General features: G+C 35.2%; 1 protein-coding gene and 1 pseudogene across 6 annotated transcripts in view; one reads left to right on the top strand and one right to left on the bottom strand.

Moving 5' to 3' along the window:
• Positions 1–23,536, top strand: part of KIAA1328 (KIAA1328 ortholog) — a 360,132-nt gene that overhangs the window by 232,029 nt on the left and 104,567 nt on the right. For 5 of the 6 annotated variants that reach the window (XM_055324144.1, XM_055324147.1, XM_055324149.1 and 2 more), the window contains one exon: positions 3,200–3,307. The exons of the other annotated variant lie outside the window; for it this stretch is intronic. In XM_055324144.1, the coding sequence (XP_055180119.1) occupies positions 3,200–3,307 (108 nt within the window). The remainder of the gene's footprint in view (positions 1–3,199; positions 3,308–23,536) is intronic. 6 annotated transcript variants of the gene reach the window in all.
• Positions 17,299–18,130, bottom strand: LOC129508892 (protein SET-like; annotated as a pseudogene).

The following is a 23,536-nucleotide window of genomic DNA, read 5'->3' as shown; positions in this document are numbered from 1 at the left end:
ATAGGATTGATTTCTTAATTTCTTTTTTAAATAGTTCATTGTTAGTGTATAGAGATGCAACTGATTTTTGCATGTTGATTTTGTATCCTATAATTATAGTGAATTTGTTCATTAGTTCTAACAGTTGTTTGGTAGCATCTTCATTGTTTTTTATATATAAGATTGTGTCATCTACAAAGAGAGACAATTTTACTTTTCTTTCTGATTGGAGTATCTTTTATTTCTTTTTCTTACCTAATTACCCAGGCTGGCACTTCCAGTATTACATTGAATAAAAGTGGCAAGAATGATATCCTTGTCTTGTTCCTGACCTTAAAGGGAAAGTTTTCAACCTTTCATCATTGAATATGATGTTAGTAGTGGGCTTATGGTATATGGCCCTTGATCATGTTGAGTTATATAGTCTTTCTATACTCAATTTCCTGAGAGCTTTTATCAAAAAAGGATGTTGAATTGTGCCAAAGGCTTTTCCTGCATTTATTGAGATAATCATATGATTTTTATCTCTTATTTTATTAATGTGGTAAATTCTTTTCGATAGTATTTTGTTGAGAATTTTTTTCATCTATATTCATTAGAGATATTGACTTTTTATTTTTCTCATAGTGTCCTTAACTGGCTTTAGTATCAGGCTAATGCTGCCTTATAGAATGAGTTTGGGAGTGCTCCTTACTATTAAATTTTTTGAAAGAATTTTATTTCATTTTATTTTTAAAGATTTATGTATTTTATTTGAGAGAAAGAGAGAGCGTGAGCACAGGTTGATGGGACAGAGAGAGGGAGAATCTTTAGACTCTGTTCTACACTCGGAGCCCCACACAGGACTCATCTTATGACCCTAAGTTCATGACCTGAGCCAAAACCTTAGTCAGATACTTAACCAACTGCACCACCCAGTGCCTCTGGAAAAATTTTAGAAGGATTTGCATTAATTCTTTTTAAAATGTTTAGTAGATGGGATCCCTGGGTGGCGCAGTGATTTAGCGCCTGCCTTTGGCCCGGGGCGCGATCCTGGAGATCGGGCTCCCGGTGCATGGAGCCTGCTTCTCCCCCTGCCTGTGTCTCTGCCTCTCTCTCTCTCTCTCTGTGACTATCATAAATAAATAAATAAAAATTAAAAAAAAATAAAATGTTTAGTAGAATTCACCATGAAACCCTCCAATCCTGGATTTTTCTTTGTTGGAAGGTTCTTGGTCACTAATTTAATCTCCTTAGTCACTTTTGGTCTGAAGATTTTCTGTTTCATCATATTTAAGTCTTGGTAGTTTGTATATTCCTAGGAATTTATCATAGATTCTTCTAAGTTATCCAATATTTTGACATATAATTATTTATAGTAGACTCTTATGATCCTTTGTAATTCTGTGGTATTAGTTATAATGTCTTCTCTTTCATTTCTCATTTTATTTCAGTCTTTGCTCTTTTTCTCTTCTTAGTCTAAGTTTGTTAATTTTGTTTATCCTTTAAAAAAACAGCTTTTAGTTTCAATAACCCTTTCTATTATTTTTCTGGTCTCTATTTCTGCTCTGGTCATTGTTATTATCTTCCTTCAGCTAACTTTTGCCTTTGTTTTTCTTTTGGGGGTGTTTTGAGGTGTAAGTGTAGGTTGTTTAAGATCTTTCTTTTTTCTTTAATGTAGACATCACTATAAACTTCCCTCTTAGAACTGTCTTTGCTGCATTCCATAAGTTTTGGTATGTTATGTTTCTATTTTCATTTGTTTCAAGATTTTTAATTTCCCTGTTGACTTCTTCTTTGACTCATGATTGTTCAGAGGAGTATGTTGTTTAATTTCCACTTATTTGTGAATTTTCCAGTTTTCATCCTGTTACTGACTTCTATTTTTATACCACTGTGTTTGGAAAAGGTATGATTTCAGTCTTCTTGAATTTGTTGAGTTTTTTTGTGACCTAGCATGATCTATACTGGAAAATGTTTACACCTGAAAAAAAAAATACATATTCTGCTGCTGTTGAATGAAATGTTCTACATATGTCTATTAGGTCTGTTTTATATAAAGTATATTCAAGTCAAATGTTTCTGGACACCAAGTCAAATGGTGTCCAGATGATCTATCCATTGTTGAAAGTGAAGTTTTGAAGTCATCTATTGTTATTATATTGTTGCCTATTTCTCCTTTAAAATATGTAAATATTTGCTTAATAAATTTTGGTGCCACAGTGTTAGGTACATATATATTTATAATTGCTAATATTCACTTGATTAATCAACCTTTTTATTATTAAACAGTGATTTTGTCTCTTTTTACAATTTTTACTATTGATTTTGTCTAAGTGTAGTTACCCCTCCTCTCTGCATTTACATACCTTACCTATATGTCACCAACAAATATTATTAAATTTTAAGTTCCTAGAGGGTAACTAGTCTACATATTTTTCTTTGTATATTACTGTGCAGTTAGTTGCAGTTATAAGAATGTCTTTGACAATGATGGAAATGATACTGTTTTAATAGTATTTTTACCTCTTCATAGTTTTATTTCATAAATAATATATTTCTACAGATTTCATTTCTAAAAATGAACCAGAGAATATTTCTAAAAGACTTATAAAAATAGGTAGAAAAGGAAAAGGTCACATTGAAGATGGAACTAAGTTAGCATTGTTGGATAGAATTTCTTACAGTTTTGGCAGAGGAAGGGCTTTTTTTTTTTTTTTTTTTTTTTTGATCCTGAGAAAACACATTGTCCAATGAGACATAGCCCCCGTCTTTTGAATTGTCAAGATGGGAAGTAGTTGCCTCCTATGGATGGATATATTGGGCAGGATCAGCGTTACTTGGTGTTACTAGAATTGCCATTAAGACTCTGGTGATCAAAATATACTTGCTTAGAAGTGAATGGAGAGAAACTTAAAATTTTTAGAGAAGAAATTTAAAATACTCCTAAAACATCTATAATGTTGAATGTTTTAAATGATATTCTGACCAACTCAGTCTTCCCCAATTCCTCTTAAATAAAGAAAATTTAAGTTCCTGTAAAACTGATTTGGTTTATTTTATTTTATTTACATCATCTGTGTATTTAGGAAGTATCCATTTATTTATTTATTTTGATAGATTGAGTTTTAATTTGAAAATGATTGCTGGAGGTCTAGCTAAAAGAATATGGTCTTCCAAGGGTTACCATTCAGTTATTAGGTTCTACAGGATTAGAAATTTTCTAAATTTACTTTTTCAGGTTAAGAACTCAAGCTGCATTTAAATCAAGAGAACTCCTTGCTGCTAAAGAGTTTACTAAACCCCAGGAACTCAATCTGGATATGAATGGGGATGACTCTGGACCAAGGTAAACCTGACTGGTGGGTGGAAAGCAAGAACATGTAGGACATAGATATTAAGGATATGTTTGGCATGTATTTATAGCTTTATATAGGTCCAGTTTTCTGATAATATGAATAAATGCATTCTCATTATAAAATTTTGAAAAATATGGGAAAGTGTAAGGAAGAAAATAAAAATCATTCAGGATCCTACCATTCAGAGATGATCCTTTGAGCCCTCTCCCCCTTTCTTTCTTTTATAATAATATATATTCTATATTGAGTAATAGGATTATGCTTATGCATAATGTTTTTTTCACTGGATCCTATTTTCTAATACAATAATTTATTTTATGAAAACTTGATATTAATTCATTCAACAAATATTTATTGTATAACATGTATTTCTTCTCTTTTAGCATATTATTGAATAGTACAGGCTTTTGCGATTATAAATTATGCCTTGAAGAACATTTCTATGAATATTTTTTTTTACTTTATCTATGTCTTTGGTATAGATTCCTATAAATGGAACTACATACTCAAAGTATATATGAATCCTTTTAAGATTCTTTTTTTTTTTAATATTTTTTTCTTTATTTATTTATGATAGTCACACAGAGAGAGAGAGAGAGGCAGAGACACAGGCAGAGGGAGAAGCAGGCTCCATGCACCGGGAGCCCGACGTGGGATTCGATCCCGGGTCTCCAGGATCACGCCCTGGGCCAAAGGCAGGCGCCAAACCGCTGCGCCACCCAGGGATCCCCCCTTTTAAGATTCTTGATTCACATTGCCCAGTTGCTTTCCATGAAAGTTAAATAGTGTTCATCCCAAAACTGTTTGAGAATTCTCTTTTCATGAAATTTGAAGAATTTTTGGCCATTATTTTTTCGAAAAAATTTTCACCCATTCCCTTTCTTCTTTCCTTTTGAATTTCATTCATAGATATATTAGACTGTTAGTGAAGTCCCTGACTCTCTGGTAATTTTTTAGAATTTTTTTCTTTACTCTTCATAGTGGATAATATCTATTGTTCTGTTCTCAAATTCATCAACTCTTCTGTTATTTCTAATCTGCTGTTAAGCCCATAGAATGCTTTACTTTTATTGGATATTGGATTTTTCAGTTTCAGAATTTCCATTCAGATCTTTGTTAAAATTTCTGTTTTTCTGCTCAACTTTTCTATTTTATTCATTGCAAATGTATTTTTCCTTTAAAGTGCTTACCTCCAGTTCCAACATTTGGATCACCGTGGGGTTTGTCTCCATTGATCAGCTTTTCTCTTGAGTATTGGTCATGTTTTCCTTTGTACATTTAGCAATTTTTTTGTTTCCTGGGATTGTGAATGACTCTGGAATTCAGTTATAGTACTCTAAACAATGTTAATTTTTATGCTAGCAAACAGTTAACTTGATAGAATTCAAATTCCAAGCTCTGGTTCCCTTGAATAAGAGTGAAAATCACTGCTGAACTCTTAACTTCTTGGGATGGATGTTTGAGCCCGCTTCATTTGCATGTAGTTCAAGGGTCAGCCAGAACTGGCAGGGTTGTTACACAGAATTTGAGGCTTTCACTCTTTCTCTCTGACCTCTCCAGGATTTCCCCTTTCAGGTGTTCAGACTCTGTCCTCTGCTTCTTTAAGATTGACCTTCAGCTGAAAGCCATTAAAAAAATTAAGAAAACTCCAATGCCACTGTCTTCTCAAGTGCTAATCCTCTTCCAGTTTCTGCTTATTTTCAGTGACTCTTCAGTGCTTCAGGTTTGGTTGTTTTTTGTTGTTGTTATCGTTGTTTTTGTTTTTGTTTTTGTGCCTCCCAGACTTTATATTGTTAATTATGGGAGTTTGGTCCTATGGAAACCACTCATCAGTCACTGCCAGAAGCAGAACCCAAGAATTCTCAGTTCAAACAGTTCTACTATCTTCTAATTTTCATAAAATACACATAATATAAAATTTACCATCTCAACCATTTTTTAGTTCACAGTTCAGTAATATTAAGTATATTCACATTGTTATGTGACCCATCTCCAGAACTTTTTTATCTTGCAAAACTGAACCTCCGTACCCGTCAAACTACTCCACATTTCCTCTCTCTGTGAGCACCTGGCATCCACCTTTCAACTGTCCATTTCTATAAGTTTGATTACTCTAGTTACCTCAAATAAGTAGAATCAGTATTTGTCTTTTCATGACTTGCCATAATTATTTTTTATTTAACTTTTATTACAGTTGGTATCAAGCTTATGAATAGTTTAAAAACTCAATTAGTTCAATAAGGTTTATGCAAAATAGCAGCCTCCTCTACACTGGAGCAGCAGTACTCTGTAGATGTTTCTTTTATCTATTTCTTCTACATTTATATCCATATTTCTGAACAACGGATTTATGTAGGCATTAAGTATTAGCTTTCTGCTATGAAAGATGATGACTTAGCTCTCACAGATAACCATGTATTTGCTTTCTGCCTTTTTTCTCACTTTTCCCTCCATATCTTTCTTCTCCTTCTCTCCCTTTTCACTTCCCTCCTACACACATGCTTTTCCCTTCCTTCTGTCTTCTCAACATAGTTGTATCAGAAGATGGTTACATTAAGACTGTATCTATTTTTTACACAGCTGGGCCATATATTATATGATTATTAAATTCAGTTTTTATGTAATTGTTTTCTCTAGAGCTTAGAAATGCCTTATTTAATTTTCTGTGTACTCATTCATTTGTTAATTCATTCAAATATCTACAAAGTTTCCCACCAGGTGTTAGACACATTCTAAACTTTGGGGGATATAGCAGTGCACAAAACAATAATTTCTGACCTTCTGCAACTTACATTCTCATGTCTTATCATTCCCAAACTCACCCAAAAAGTTTAATTCTCAGAATATATTTAGGCACATTAGTTATTCTATCATATCTTCATTGCATTCTTTTGTTTCAATATTCCCTTCTTTCTTCTCTCTTTTTTGTTTTTTTAAGATAGCCATTCTGAAGCCCTCTGGAATCCTGCTTATATATTTACTTGCTTGCTTATGGTAGAAAAAAATATATAAAATGCTGATAAGCCAAAAGAAGAAATTAGCACATACCTATAATCTCATCATCTAAAGAAAACTTTATTACATAACTTCTAGATCTTAGTTCTTTATGATATATAATATATATCTTGTTTCATATTCCATTTTTTAAAATTCAAGTGTAATTAACATACAGTGTTATATTTGTTTCAGGTGTACAGTATAATAATTCAACAATTTTGTACATCACTCAGTGCTCATCAGTATAAGCATACTCTTGATCCTCTTGATCTGTTTCACCCATCCCCCTACCCACCTCCCCTCTGGTAACCATTAGCTTTTTCTGTATATTTAAGAGTCTGTTTTTTGTTAGTCTCTTTTTTCTTTGGTTTATTCCTTAAATTTCACATATGAGTGAAATCATAATGGTATTTGTCTTTCTCTGTCTTACTTATTTCATTTAGCATTATATAATACCATCTAGGTTAATTTATGTTGTTGCAAATGGTAAGATCTCATTCTTTTTTATGGCTAAGTAATATTCCTGTGTGTGTGTGTGTGTGTGTGTGTGTGTGTGGAGTAGGAGGAGGGGGCTGGCCGAGGGCTCTTCTGGGGGGCACCTTGGCCCTCCTAAAGCCTCAGCATCTCCCCAGTACATCTAAGCATCCGGGTGGCTTTGGGAGTTCTGCGCTGTCAGCCGGGCAGTCTGATGGACCGCCTCGGGGTCCTGGGCTGCCAGTGCTGATGGTAGAGCTGAGATGATGTTTATTTATTCCTCTGTCCCAAACCCACAGGTCATGCTGCCTGCACCCCAGTACGGGGAAGGTTTTGTCTGAGCAGCATTCTCAGTGACTTTGATGTTGCCTTTAGACAAGGGTGGGTTTGCCTCTGGCGTATGGGCTTTTTCAGAATCATTTATGAGCAGAAAAGAAACGTTGAAATAAAACTTTGCTAAAACTAAAAAAAAAAAAGTGTGTGTGTATGTATGTACCACGTCTTTTTGGGTTTTTTTAAGATTTTATTTATTTATTCATGAGAGACACACAGAGAGAAAGGCAGAGGGAGAAGCACCTCCATGAAGGGAGTCTGATGTGGGACTCAATCCTGGGACTCAGGGATCACGCTCTGGGCCAAAGGTAGGCACTCAACTGCTGAGCCACCCAGGCATCCCAACACATCTTTTTTTGTTGTTTTAATTCTAATACAGTTAACATACAGTATTGTATTAGTTTCAGATGTACAATATAATGACTCAACAATTCTATACACTAGTCCGTGTTTGTCAAGATAAGTGTATTCTTAATCCCCTTCACCTATTTCACCTACTCACATACACAGCCACCTCCCCTCTGGTAACCCTGTCTTTGTTCTCTATAGTTAAGAGTCTGTTTTGGTGCTTATCTCCTTATTTTTCCTTTTCATTTGTTTTGTTTCTTAAATTCCACATATGAGTGAAATCACATGGTATTTCTCTTTCTCTGATGGACTTAGATCACTTAGCATAACACTCTCTAGATCCATCCATGTTGTTGCAATGGCAAGATTTCATTCTTTTTATGGCTGAGTAATACTCCATTATATAATGTGTACCACATCTTTATCCATTCATCTATAAATGGACAAGATTGCTTCCTTATCTTGGCTATTGTAAATAATGCTGCAATAAACACAGGAGTACATGTGTCTTTTTGAATAGGTGTTTTTATTTTCTTGGGGTAAATGCCCAATAGTGGAATTACTGAATTATTTGGTAATTCTAATTTTAATACTTTGAAGAAACTCCATGCTTTTTTTACAGTGGCTCCACCAATTTTCATTCCCACTGATGGTGCATGGGGTCCTTTTTCTCTGTGTCTTAGCCAGTACATGTTATTTCTTATATTTTTTATTTGAGCCATTCTGACAGGTGTGAGGTGATATCACATTGGTTTTGATTTCCATTTCCCTGATTAGTGTTGTTGAACATCTTTTCATGTATCTGTTGGCCATATGTATGTCTTCTTTGAAAAAATGTCTATTCAAGTTTATCCAAGTTTTAATCAGATTATTCAGATTTTTGGCATCAATTTCTGTAAGTTCTTTATATATTTTGGATAATGATAATATATTTTGGATTTATACATTATATGTGGATTTATATATATTATGTATTATATATGGATTTTTAAATATATCTGTATATTATATATGGGTTAATTAGATTTTTATATATTATATTATATATATGGATTTATATATATTTATACATATGAATTTATACATTTTGGATAATGGAATGCTTATATGGTTTTCTTTCTTTTGTTAATGATATATCACATTGGTTGACTTGTGACTTTGAATCATTCTTACATCCTGGAATAAAGCCTGCTTTATAGTGGTAAATGATTTTTTAATGTAATGTTGGATTTGGTTTACTAATATTTTGTTGAGGATTTTTCCATCTATATTTATCTATATTGACCTATATTGACCTTTGGCTTTAGTTTTTGGGTTTGGGGGGGGCTTGGGGGTTTTTTGTTTTTTGTTTTTTTGGGTTTTTTGGTTTCTTAGAGCATCTTTATCTGGTTTGGGTATCAGGGTAATGCTGGCCCATGAATATGGAAGCTTTCCTTCCTCTTCTGTTTCTTGGAATGGTTTGAGAAGAACAAATATTAACTTTTCTTTAAATGTTTGGTAGAATTCATCTGTGAAGCCATTTGGTCCTGGACTTTTGTTTGTTTGGAGTTTTTTGATTACTGACTCAATTTCATTGCTAGTAATTACTCTGCTCAACTTTTCTAGTTCTGATTCAGTTTTGAAAGGTTATATGTTTCTAGGAATGTATCTATTTCTTCTAGATGTCCAGTTTGTTAGCATATAGTTTTTTCATTATATGCTTTTATAAATCCTTTGTATTTCTGTGATTTGGGTTGTTATTTTCTCTTCCTTCATTTCTGATTTTACTCACAGCTCCTAGTTTCATTCATCTGGTCTGTTGTTTCTTTAGTCTCTATTTCATTTATTTCTGTTATAATCTTTACCATTTCCTTCCTTCTACTGGCTTTGGGTTTTGTTTGATCTTATTTTTCTAGCTCCTTTAGATGTAAGGTTCAGTTATGTGAGTTGTTTCTTGAGATTGGCCTGTATTTAATCTTCCCTCTTAGAGCAGCTTTAGCTATATCCCAAAGATTTTGGGCTGCTGTGCTTTCATTTTCATTTGTCCTCATGTATTTTTGATTTCCTCTTTGATTTCCTGGTTCACCCATTCACTGTTTAGTAGCATGTTATTTTTCCTCCATGTATTTGTGTTCTTTTTTATTTTTGCTTATGACTGATTTCTAGTTTCATGTTGTTGTGGTCAAAAAAGATGCGAGATATGATTTCAGGTTTTTTTTAATATATTGAGACTTGTTTTATGGAGTAATGTAATCTATTCTGGAGAATGTTCCATACATACTTGAAAAGAATGTATATTCTCTGTTTAGGGATGGAATAGTCTTTTTTTTTTTTTTTTTTTTAGGATTTTAGCTTATTTATTTGAGAGAGCATGAGCGAAGTGGGGAGAGGGAGATAGAAGGAGAGGGAGCTGCAGTCTCCCCACTGAGCAGTAGCTGACACGAGGCTCAATGCCAGAACCCTGAGATCATGACCTGATCCAAAGGCACTTAACTAACTGAGCCACCCAGGCGCCCCCCAATGATATGTGTTAGCACACTGATGTGTATCCTTTATTAAAGAAATAAACCTTTATTTTTACGTATATATACAACATCCAGAAATATTTGAGAAAAAACTGAATACATTACTTGTTTATTCCCCCCCCCCACACTTAACGGTACTTAATAGCCATCTATCAGATTTTTAGATATAGAACTGTGGTAGGTAGAATAATTGCTCTCCAAAGATGTCTGTGCTCTAATCACTGGAACTTCTCTATATGTTACCTTACATGGCAAAAGGACTTTACAGGTATGCCCAAGAGAACAGATTTTGAGACAAGGAGATTATCCTGGATTATCTGGGTGGGCTCAGTCTAATTACAAGTCCTAAAAAGTGAAGAACCTTTTCTTGCTGGGTCTGAGAGATGAGAGGGAAGGAGGAGCAAAAATTCCAAGAATGAAAGTGACTTAACCTGTCATTGCTAGCTTTGAAAATGGAGGAAGGAGGTCATAAGCCAAGGAAAGCAAGTAGCTTCTAGAAGCTTAAGACAGTCCTCAGCTGACAGCCAGCAAGGAAATGGGTAGTCCTCTGACTACCAGGGACTGAATTCTGCCAACAATCCAAATGAACAAGGAAACATCCTCTCCTAGAGCTTCCGGAAAGGAACTAGTCCTGACCACATCTCACTGTTAGCCCAGTGAAGCCTTTGTCAGACTTCTGACCTACACAACTGTAGAATAATAGGTTTGTGTTGTTGACGCCACTTAATTTGTGATAACTCATTATAGCAGCAATAGAAAACTAATACAAATACTAACTTGTTTTTTTATAAAAGCATATTAGACTGTTTTTGTATATACTGTGACTTATCTAGCACTTCTTTTGTTGGACATTTAAGTTGTGTCAAGTTCTTTTTTTAAAGATTGTATTTATTTATTCATGAGAGACAGAGACATAGGCAGAGGGAGAAGCAGACTCCTCACAGGGAGCCCGATGTGGGACTCAATCCCAGAACGCTGAGATCATGCCCTGAGCCAAAGACAGACGCTCAACTATTGAGCCACCCGGGCGTCCCTCAAGTTCTTTACTACATGCACAAGGCTATAACAAGCATGACTGTACTTATATTCTTACATTCTAGTAATTGTATTTTTTTTAGAATAAATTCCCCAAAATGATTGTCAAAGGCTATTTTTCCATACAAATATTTTGATATAAATTATAGTTACAAATTAAAAAGTCCATGCCAATTTTCTGTTCCAAAAGGTTGTAGCATTTCATAGTCCAGCTTGCATTTATGAGTTTTCATCCCTCCTGTTCAGGTAAGCATAGAGAACGCTTTACAAACTAGCACTCCAATCTGACATGGAGGTGGTTTAAAAGTTTAGGTGCAGGACACCTGGGTGGCTCAGTGGTTGAGTGTCTGCCTCCGGCTCAGGGCATGGTCCCGGAGTCCCAGGATCAAGTTCCAGGATTGAGTCCCGCATGGAGCTCCCCACAGGGAGCATGTTTCTCCCTCAGCCTATGTCTCTGCCTCTCTCTGTGTGTCTCTCATGAAAAAATAAATAAAATCTTTAAAAAAGAAGAAAAAGTTTAGGTGCATCTGGGCATGCATGTCCTACATTCCAATTATGATGAAAATAATAAGACTATACACTGCTTCCAAAAGAGTATTTCCTAATATGCCTTTTATCATAACATAGACCTTTTAAGATGTTAATCTACATTGTTAAGAGTTTGAATAAACTCTGGCAACTGCTTCCAAAATCTGACAATCTTTGGAAAGCCAAGAATTTTTACTCCATAGCACTTAAATTATTTAATCTAATGTGAGATTCAAAGAAGTAAAGGCAATAAACTCATCTGTCCTCTTGATTCAGTTGGCTAGGAAAATGATATTGTCTCCACTAACCCCAAAAAGAGGTAGAGATGGGTCAAGGGAGAATAATATAATTTGAGCAGCCTTTGCAGAATGATTTAAATAAAAATGTCTGTTGATTTCAGAAAATTTAATCAAAAATTTTTATGGGAAATGACCTTCTTTCTACCTTGCAGGCTTTGATTTTGCCTGTAGAACTCTCTAGATAAAATTTAACTTTAAGCTAAATTTTGTTTATTTGGAAATTTAAATTATCTTAGCATTAAAAATGTGTATTTAAAATATTAAACTTACTCAAGTGAGGCATTAAGAATTTGGAACTAAAATAAATGAGATAATGAGGAAGTGAAAAACATATTTTTTATAATTAACAGCTCATTTTGAGTTAATTATATACAATTACCAAAATCTAATTGCAATTTATTTTCTATTATCTGTGGGAAGAATCACAGGCAAGGGAGCTTACATTGCTGCCTTCCTGCATAAATGCTATAGAATGAAAATAAATAATATGCGAGGCCTTAATGACAAATAAGAGCAAATAGTAGAGCACAGCTGAGCCAAACCATTGGAAGATAATTATCACATGAAAGATGATAATAACCTAAAAAAATCACAAGAACTCTGATTACTTACAGGTTTTCTGGTTTGTTTCTTAGTTAGTTTGATATCTGTTTGTTGTCTGTACACAGATGACCTTTATAAATTAACATTAGTTCTATAATCCTACAGATTTCAAAAAATCTGACCATTTTTGTATTTTATATAATACTGAGCAACAAAAATTTTTATTAAACATTTATTATTATTTTTAAAAAACTGGCTCGCCAAGTACTACAGGAAATATACAGAATCCCCTACCATCAAGTACTCTAATAGTAGAGTAAGGCAAGTATCCCAATATTTATCATCTATTGGATAATATATGAAATACAAAGAAATGAAGAAAAGGTTTTTGGAAGTTGTAATATCTGAAATAAGCCCTAAAAGATAGGATAGAATTTGATGGTTTAGAGGTATCTAGGAGTGAGTCTGTGTGTATGTGTGTTTCATGGGGGTGAAGCCATGTGGAATCTGAGTAAAGGAAGAAAATCACATAGTATGTGAAGGACACAGCAGGAAGTATTCTTTAGTTTTACCAGAAGTATAAGGGAAAATGAAACTAAAGATTAAAATCATAAATTAGGTTAGGTTATGAATGGATTTAAATATCAGGGCAAAGGTTTTAGACCTGTGTGATTGGAAGAATAAAAAAATTAGGAAAAAGAACTGATTTTGTGATAAAGATGATTAATTTTATTTTAAAGACCATTGAAATGAGGGTCAAGAATACCAGGTTTTAGTCTTTCCAAAAATTAGCCATGTGACTTTAAAGATAATACTATGTTCCTCAGTCTCCTTGCCTATAAATGAGAGAGTTCAACTAGATTTTTTATTGAGTTTCTTCCATCTCTAACATGATTATCTAATTATTAAACAGGTTTATTTCCAAGCCAAGGTACCTAGTATATATGTAGAAATTTGAATCTAAATCTCCAAGAGAAATTGAAATTAGAGGTTTCGATTTGGGAGTCATCTAGACTGGTGTTGCCAATGGGTGTTAATTTCTGAGAAAACAATGGTATTAACAGATGGGTATTAATTTCTGAGAAAAAATTCAGAGATGAAAACAGTACCTTAGAAAATGCCTAGATGCGGGAGTCTAAAAAAACAAGAGTGGCAATCTAAAAAGTTGTCAAAGAAGCAGGCTGGTGCTGTGTCATGGAAACAAAAGAGGAAAAGCAGAAATTTGGTTGGGAGAGTATGATTTTGGAGAGAGGAAGGACCTAAAATGTCAGTAATCCTGAGAAGTGACTGGTGAAGGAAAAGATTGCAGGAAATGAATAATTGATGGAGCCCAGTCCTAAAAAAGGTAGGAAGATCAATTTTTGTCACTGGTCAACTTCTCACTTATTTGTTACAGGCTTCTCTTTCTCTGCTTGTACCTCTACCCACCCCTTCTTCCTTTTTTCTACACATTGTCCCTATATAACCTTATCTAGGCACTTGGCTTTAAATATTATCTATATGCTGATGACTCCCAAATTTATTTCTACAGGACTGACCTTTCCCCATAATCATTACACCACATACATCACATGGATCTTGTCTATACAAGATGTCCATTGAACTCTCTGCTAGACATTTCACAGATACAAAGCTAAAACAGAAATCTTATTTCCCTTCTGTAACCCCCACTCCATATACACCCCATCCCAGTCTTCATTTCAATAAATACTAGCTAGTCAGTCAAAACCTGCCTTTCACTTCTCTTCTTTCTTCTCTCTCCCCTTGCAAGCAATCTATAAGCATATTCTTTTATTTCTATTCTACTTCTAAAATGGAAGTTTTAGTTCAAACCTGGGCTTCTGTAGAGAGTTGTACCCCCATAAAATTCATTTTCCACAGCAGATTGAAAGATCATTCAAAAATAGCAGTCTACCCTGGCCTAAAATTCTTCAAAGACTCCTCAATAATGTAGAATGAAATCTGAAATCTTAGATTATTCTGTCTTAGAGTATTCTACATGATCTGGCTTCTGCTTACCCCATTTCATACCACTCTGTTCTCCTTCGGAAACATTTAATGGCTCTTACTTAAAATTTAAACTTCTTACCATGACCATTAGGGCCCTTTATGTTTTTTTTTCCTTGAATCATGTGTTCCAACTACATTGGCCTTGGTCTTCTTTCAGTTTCTGGTACTTGCTGTATCATACCTATAGCTGTTTTTAGTGCTCTTAATCCTGTTCTTCCTTGTGTTGACTCTTTTAGATGAGAGTTTAAATACTACCTCCTTGAAAGGATACTGTCCTAATCACCTATGTAAATCATGTGTCTCTCGTTGTTCCCTGCTTCCATATTCTGAAGTCTAATATACCACTTCCCAACTCTAAGCTTCCTGAAGGCAAAGATACAACTGTCTTGTTATATATGTGTCATAACATATCTTCTAAATGTTATAAAGATTATATATTCGGCATATAGTATGTGCTCATAAGATATTGGTACAGTGGAGGTTTTAAAATCTCAATCTTCTCAGTAAAGAACGAAGTGAGCTAATTTACTAAGAAAGGTGGCAGTATGGACAGTATTTGGGAGGAGGAAAGATATTTGGAATAATCTCAGGGGAAGGTATAATAAGTCCTAAAAAGGGATGATTAAGAACTGTTATATCCATATTATAAAAATTCCTTCAAATTAATAAGGTAAACTATCCTAAGAAGCAACTCTCAGAAGAGTAACCCAAACAGCCAACACATATATAAAACCTTACAACTAATCTTGGGAAAATAAAATTTTAAAGCAATGAAAACAGATGAAAGACCAAATGTGATACAAGAATCCATCAAAATCCTAGAAGAGAACACAGGCAGCAAGCTCTTTGACCTTGACCGCAACAACTTCCGGCTAGACATGTCTCCAAAGGCAAGGGGAACAAAGGCAAAAATGAGATATTGTGACTTCATCAAGATAAAAACTTTTGCACAACAAAGGAAACAATGTACAAAACCAAAAGACAAGCTACAGAATGAGAGAAGATATTTGCAAATGACATATCAGATAAAGGGTTAATATCCAAAATCTATAAAGAACTTATCAAATTCAACACCCAAAGAACAAATAATCCAGTTAAGAAATGGGCAGAAGACGTGAACAGACATTTCTCTAAGGAAGACATGCATACAAATGGCCAGTAGACACATGAAAAATGCTTAACATCATTGGCATCAGGAAGACACCAATCAAAACCTCAGTAACATACCACCCCACACCAGTCAGAATGGCTAAAATTAACAAGTCAGGAAATGACAAATGTTGGCGAGGATATGGAGAAAGGGGAACCCTCTTACACTGCTGGTGGGAATGCAAGCTGGTACAACCACTCTGGAAGACAGTATAGAGGTTCCTCAAGAAGTTGAAAATAGAAGCTACCCTGTGACCCAGCAATTGCACTACTAGGTATTTATCCCAAAAATACAAATCCCAGCAATGTCTACAATAGCCAAACTATGGAAAGAGCCCACATACCATTGACAGATGAATGGATAAAGAAGTGATATATATATATATATATATATATATATATATATAATATATATATATATATATATAAAACGAAGTGAGAATGGAATGGAATGTATATATTCCATTATATATGCTTGTATATATGCAATAAATAATATATATATATATATATATATATTAGAATGGAATATTACTCAGCCATCCAGAAAAATGAAATCTTGCCATTTGCAATGATGTGAAGAGAACTAGAAAGTATTACACTAAGCAAAATAAGTCAATCAGAGAAAGACAATTATAAGATTTCACTCATGTGGAATTTAAGAAACAAAACAGAGGAACATAGAGGAAGGGATGGAAAAATAAAATAAGACAAAATCAAAGAGGGAAACAAACCATAAGAGACTCTTAATCATAGGAGACAAACTCAGAGTTGCTGGAGGGGAAGAGAGTAGGGGGTAGAGTAACTGGGTGATGGGCATTAAGGAAGGCACATGATGTAATGAGCATTGGGTATTATACATAATTGATGAATCACTGAACTCTACTTCTGAAATTTTTTTTGTGTGTGTACACACTTAGTTTTATTGTAACAAAGCAACTTGTACACTTTTAACGTTTAAAACTGAGCATCTTTCCTTTCCAGTGAAACAAAAAGAAAATTTAAAAATAAACAGGAACAAAATTACAATAGAGAATGTCAATTCCAAATAAGATCCTACAGGTTCTGCTGATTCTCCCATCGAGTGGCAGGACTCAAGTCATCATTAGGAGAGTTTTATTTTAAAAGTGTCATCTTAAACTGCAAGGATGTCCGTTAAACATCGCAATTAAACATGCCAGAGGAGAAGCCATGTTGTCAAAATGGCCACTTAACCCACCCAAACATCTCAAACCCACCCTTTGCTGACCTTCTATAACCCCATTTTTTAAGTTTTTTTTCTTTTTTTAAACAAGAGAAAGTAGACAGGTACATGTTGGTAAATGCTAACTATCCATATTCACATAGAGACACAGTGTAATCTCTGAGCCCAATATACAGAGAAAGGAGGAAAAAAGCTAGAATTCTATGCACTACTACACAGGGGCCTAGCACCCTCCAGCTTCCAGCAGAGCTAAGGGAGCAGAAGGTTTTTCTTTTTTCCCACAGAGCACGGTGGTGTTGATTCCATAAAGTTTTTGTTGAGACAGGAAGGAATAAAAATGAATTTGGAACAGAAAGGGGTAGAGATTATTTTCCCGCTGTATTCTGCTCAAAGTATTTCCCCCCAAAATAAGTTGAGAACAATGGTATAAAGGGAGAGAAAAGAGACTTCAAAAAACAGGGCGAATGAGCACAAGAGGGGGAGGGGGGGAAGATGCAACTTGCTCCCAGGGACTGGAGAAAATTAAAAAAGGAAGGTTGGAATCCATCAGTGTTCCATTAGTCATCTTCTCCTTCTTTCTCCTCTCCTTCCTCCCCCTCATCATCATCTTCATCTTCTTCACCTTCATCTTCATCTCCTTCTTCATCAATATCTTCCAATCCTTCTTCTTCATCATCCATATCAGGAACCAAGTAGTACTGTAATGGATTTGGCCAAATATCATCTTTGATGACCTCTCCTAACTCATCTACACCTGCATCAGAATGGTCAGTAAACCAGGTGAAGAAGCTCTCTGGTTCCTCGTGCTGTCTCTTCCTGCTGGCTTTATTCTGTGTTTGACTTGAACGTTTCGTCAAATCCTTTCCAGATTTCCATTTTTTTATTTCAGTGGACTTTGACGATGGATCATCACTCTCATTCAGATGAAATTCTTTGGAGAGAATTTTATTTTCGAAGTAAGGGTTTTCATCAAAATAAAAATCTATTCTGTAACCTGATTTAATATCTTCAAATTCTATCACTTGGACTCTTGTCAAATAATGCAGCGCCTCTTCATCCTCCTCCCCAAGCAGTGCAGACTCTTGTGGATGGTTGACTAATGTTGTTACCCAAAAATTGGGGATTTTGGCAATCAATTCCGACCTCTTCTGAAAAAATGGTTGGTGGAGTTTGTTATATTTGTTCTACTTTCAAAATCTCCTCACTGGCTTGTTCATTAAGTCTGTCTATTTCATTTTGTACTTCATCAATATGTTCAATTGCCTCTTGCTGTTCTTTTTCTCCCTTCGGCAAGTGCTGAGAGATCGACGTCTCCTCCGGCTTGGGGGCCGGAGGCAGCCTCGGTTTCTTCGTTTGAGGTGCGAGCGAGGACTGGCGCTTGGGGGCCATGCTGTGAGGAAACTTCACGAAAGTGGGAGAGGGGCACATCAGGAAGAAATAATAATACATAATATGTTAATTGAGTTTAAATAACAAAATTTTTTAAAAAGCAATGAAAATAAAAAGGTAACAATTTTTAAAGTAATAAATAGGCAGAATTGAAGGAGTTAATAATATCAAGAGTTAAAGAGAGTGTGGGAAAACAGATACTCTAATACACTACTGTTAGGAATTGTGGGCCCCTGGGTACTCAGTCAGTTAAGCGCCTTCAGCCCAGGTCATGATCTCAGGGTTCTGGGGTCAAGCCCCACATCTGGCTGCCTGCTCAGTGGGGAGCCTGCTTCTCCCTCTCCCTCAGTTAACTCCTGCTGTTCTCTCTCTCTCTCTCTCTCTCTCTCTGTCAAATAAATGAATAAATCTTTTTAAAAAAAAAGAAATTAAAATTCCTGGAATCACTTTGGTGTCCAATTTGGCAATATCATTTTATAATTATTTTCAGTTATCTATGATAATTGGCACAAAAACATCCCTTCTAATCATCTACCCCTACCTTCTAATATCACTTATTTCCTTTTTTTTAAAGATTTTTATTTATTTTTAGAGAGAGAGTGAGAGGAGGGGCAAAGGGGGAGAGAGAATCCCAAGCAGACTCCCTGCTGAGTAGGGAGCCTGACACGGGTCTCCATCTCACACACCAAGATCATGACCTGAGCCAGAACCAAGAGTCAAGACACACAACTGACTGAGCCACCCAGGCACCCCTCTTTCCTCTTTTTAACTCACAACCTTTTGGCCTAAAGAATTGTTCATGTAAAAAGAGAACATTTCTCTAGTATTTCAGAATTCTTTAACAACGTGACTGATTAACATGCATGGGGATCTCTGCTGTCTATCTTAGACATGCTAGAAATCATCTATAAAATTGTAAAATTGGGCTCAAAGACATCCCATTATAAAGCATAACTAAAGTAAAATGAGAAAAAAATGTTTGCTTTTAATTGAATGTCACATAGCTTCAGTAATAGAGAAATTTTCAGGGATTAGATAGTGATCTTCCTATCATTTCTCAAATTCTTTTGAGCCATAAAAAAAAGAAAAACAAAATCTGTTTCCTTTTACTTTCTTCTAGTTTCACATTTCATTCTTTTAATCATTTACCTTTTTGATAAATACAAAAATCATCACGTAAACATAGAATTACCATATGACCCAGCAATTCCACTCCTCGGTAACATTCATCTACACAAAGACTTCTATGTGAAGGCTCACAGGAGTATTATTCGTAACAGCCAAAAAGTGGAAATAACCCAAATGTCTAGCAACTGATGAATGGATAAACAAAATATCATATATCCATACAATGGAATATTTGATGATGAAAAGGAACAAAGTACTAATACATTCTACAATGTGGATGAACTTAGAAAACAAGCTAACTGAAAAAAGGCCTCATGAAGGATTGTGAATTATATCTTCCATTTATATGAAATGTCCAAAAATGGCAAGTCTATAGTTAAAGGATATAAATTCCTGATCACCTAGTGCAGGGAGTGGAGAATAAGGAGCACCTGCAAATGAGCATGAGCTTTCTTTTGGAGATGTTAGAATTATTCTAAAATTAGTATGTGGTGTACAACCTTAAAGTTGCTGAGAATTACTGTAAATGGGTAAATTTATGGTATATAAATTTATCTCACTATAACTTTAAATTTTTTCTCTATTTTTAATATTGTTCCATATTGAAAATAAATAGAACTAAGAACAAAAGAAATGTTACAAAGCTTTGCATGCTCACAGACCATACCAGCCTTCTTCCTCAAGATTTTTCTGCCCACATACCCCTTCCTCAAGTTGGTAATTGCTTTTTTAAACTTAATTCTCCCAGATGACATCCTATTCTATATTCATGATAGATATAATACTAAGACAAGTAGTAGCAAATACTCAAATCCTATTTATGAGACTTATATCCTGGTGAATGATAATTTGATTTTTAAAAGCTGTATAAAACCAACAATTTTAAAAAGATAAATTGGTGATAAATATAATTTATGAAACCAACTTTTCTGTTTTCTTCATTTTAAGCAATAAAGGAGATGGCAGGACTTCACCAGTCTGGTGCCTCTTCTGTCCATGCCTGAGCTTGATCTTGTATAGTTTTCGGAGCAAAGTTTCTTCTTACATTCCATACTGCAGCAACTTCCTTCTCTACCCTTGCCACAAACACTGTTTTCTTTTTTAAAAGATTTTATGTATGTATATATGAATGTATGTGTGTATGTATGTATGTATTTCAGAGAGAGAGGGCAGTGGGAGGACCAGAGGGAGAGGGACAAGCAGACTCCAAGCTGAGCATAGAGCCTGACACAGCGCTTGATACCATGGTCTTGAGATCATGACCTAAGCCGAAGTCCAGAGTCAGACACTCAACTAACACCCCCACAAACACTGGTTTTTAAATGATGACGAATAGACTAAAACATAAGGCTACTTAAGGTTTTCTCAAGCTATTGTCTACACATGCTCTGTTACTTTGCATATTGATGGCACTTAAATAGGAAAAGACAAGCCACTGTCCCCTTTTATGTGATATGGCATATCCTTAGAATTAGCTTCTTCATGTAAAATCTACATGTTCTGACTCTGGATAATTTTTTAATTATATTTGTCATCTTAGTATGTAGTGGGTTTGTGGGAAAAATATTTTCTAAGATGGCAATTCATAGATTTTTCAGGCTATTAGATTATTTGGCTACATATCATTTTCCTAGGGTCTGATTTATATGTATATGGGACAGGGGGTAGAGAGCATCATCTACAGAAATTAGAGTAATTGGCTAAAGAATACTGCTGCTACCACTGGTTAAATACAAGGAACTGGATAATAAATTGTGTAATCAGTTACATTTTATATGCTTTACACAAATAGAGTTGTGGTGGTTTTTAGCCTTCACTTTAACAAACACACAAATCTTTGTAAAAGTAATTTTCTTCCCAGACAACATTAGTGGGATTGGGGAATTGGAAGTTTCATTGCCACTTGAGTCAGCTTACTTTGATAACCTCATTCCCAGATTTATTTGGAATAAGAGCAGTTTGATTTCTATTTAGACAGTGACTACCTATCCTGTTTCCAATCTGAAACATAAGGTTTTTTGTCCCAATTTGGAACAAGGGTGGCACCTTACATAGTGAACATTGCTTCCCAGGAGATAGAGAAAAACACTAGTCTCTGAGGTTCAGCTGGTTAAAAAGTATCATTTATTTGTTAACATCTGTTTTACAAGCCCCAATAAATAGAGACCAATGTAAGGCCTACAACTGCAGATTTAGGTGTCATATCAAATCTTTGGTAGTATCCAAAGGACTGTTTCTGGACTTCATTGATATGTACAAGTCTTGATTCCTTTTTTCTTTCTGCAAGTATGTAAGATTTTTATTTGAAAGGAATTTGTAAGCATTTCTATATACATTTATACAACTAAAGTATTTGTACATACAATTATTTTGCAGGGGCAAGAAGGAGTAAGACAAAATGGATGCTAGCCAAAAACATTTTCCAAAAATGCCATATTGTCATATAAGATTTTTATATGCCTATAAAAGGGTGGTGGCAGCAAAGTTAGGTCAATTTTTTATTTTTGTTTTCAGGAGTCCTAAAAGTTATCTCTGAAAGGATATACAATTTTTCATTGCCATAAACAATTTTTATTTTTAATTAGCAATAGCTTCAAATGCCTTTTCTGACTTCCTGGATATAGTTTAAAAATTGATTTTTTGGTTTCAAGACAATGGAATACACGAAGGATAATCACAAAAAAACACAAAGGTTTTACAAAGAAGTTCATTCTTTTATTTGTAGAAGTATGTATGTAGGGACTTCCTGGGTAGATAGAGTAACTAGAGCTTTGTTTGAAGATAAGATGAAAAGAAACAATGACTGTGTTTCTGAGCATACATTTTGATCATAAAGCGTCTGAGGATATGGTTGTGATCTTGATTAGCCCATGGTTTGTTACAGGTAGTTGCCTGTCTCAGAAGGACTGGCTATTACATATGAAACAGTGCTAATTTTTGATAATCCTACAGAGAAAATTTCATATTAAACTCAACTCATTTGTTTTTCACATTGCTCCTGTGGTGAAAAGGATTGATTTCTGTGTTGCTTTTGCTATTTGGCATTTTCTCCTTTGGTAAACAGTGTGTGCCAGCTTTAATCGTTTAACCTTGAATCTGAGCCCTGGGCTATTTGTTGGAAAGAGAATCTTTCTTTGTTATATCATGTGACATGGTGAAGGACTGCATTAGTTAGGGTCAACCAGAGAATAGAATCAGTAGGAGATATGTATTATGAGATGTACTGCAAGGAATAGGCTTATGCTAAGCAAGTGTGAAGTCCATAAGGCAGGCTGTCAGGAAGATCAGGTTGAAACTCAGGTACAGGCAGAAGCTGCTGTCCACAGAAGGGATTTCTTCTTTTTCAGGGTAGCCTCAGCTCTGCCTCTAAGACTTTTCAAGAAATTGAATCAGGCCCATCCAAATTCCCTAAGATATTATGGATTTTAAGCAATCTGTGAAATACCTTCACAGCAATCCCTGGATTAGTGTTTGACTGGTTAACTGGGTAATGTAGCCTGGCCAGGTTGACACATTAAAAAAGACCATCAAAGGACACCTGGGTGGCTCAGTGGTTGAGCATCTGCCTTCAGCCCAGAGCTGATCCCAGGGTCCTGGGATGGAGTCCCACATCAGGCTCCCTGCATGGAGCCTGTTCTCCCTCTGCCTATGTCTCTGCCTCCCTGTGTGTATCTCTCATGAATAAATAAATAAAATCTTAAAAAAAAAAAAAGACCATCACAGTGCACCTGGCGTCAGCTTGGCACCCATACATGTCTCCTTAAACCATACTTAATCTCCAAATAAAGATAAGCGAGGCATACTTCCATCTAACGTGATAGTTATCTCACAAAGAGCTGAAAACAGGGATCCCTGGGTGGCGCAGCGGTTTGGCGCCTGCCTTTGGCCCAGGGCGTGATCCTGGAGACCCAGGATCGAATCCCACATCGGGCTCCCGGTGCATAGAGCCTGCTTCTCCCTCTGCCTGTGTCTCTGCCTCTCTCTCTCTCTCTGTGACTATCATAAAAAAAAAAAAAAAAAGAGCTGAAAACATACGAACATACGAACCCATCCCCAGAGGAGGAAGTGAAGTCTTTGGGTGATGATCATTGTTCTTGATATCCTATAGTTTTAATGCTGTGATGTAACATAAAGTATTATAAATGCATCTTATGTTAGATAATAAAGGATGAGAGGAAAGAAAACAAATTTAGTTAATATACATATACAAACATACTCTAACAAAGTAAGGAAGAAATAGTAGTCTTCATCTCTGCACCTGACTACATGGCTATACCT

Source organism: Nyctereutes procyonoides, unplaced genomic scaffold (assembly GCF_905146905.1).
Source record: "Nyctereutes procyonoides isolate TBG_1078 unplaced genomic scaffold, NYPRO_anot_genome, whole genome shotgun sequence".
Lineage (NCBI taxonomy): Eukaryota > Metazoa > Chordata > Mammalia > Carnivora > Canidae > Nyctereutes > Nyctereutes procyonoides.
The sequence above is the reverse complement of the archived record's forward strand: the minus strand, read 5'-3'. Positions and strand labels throughout refer to the sequence as shown.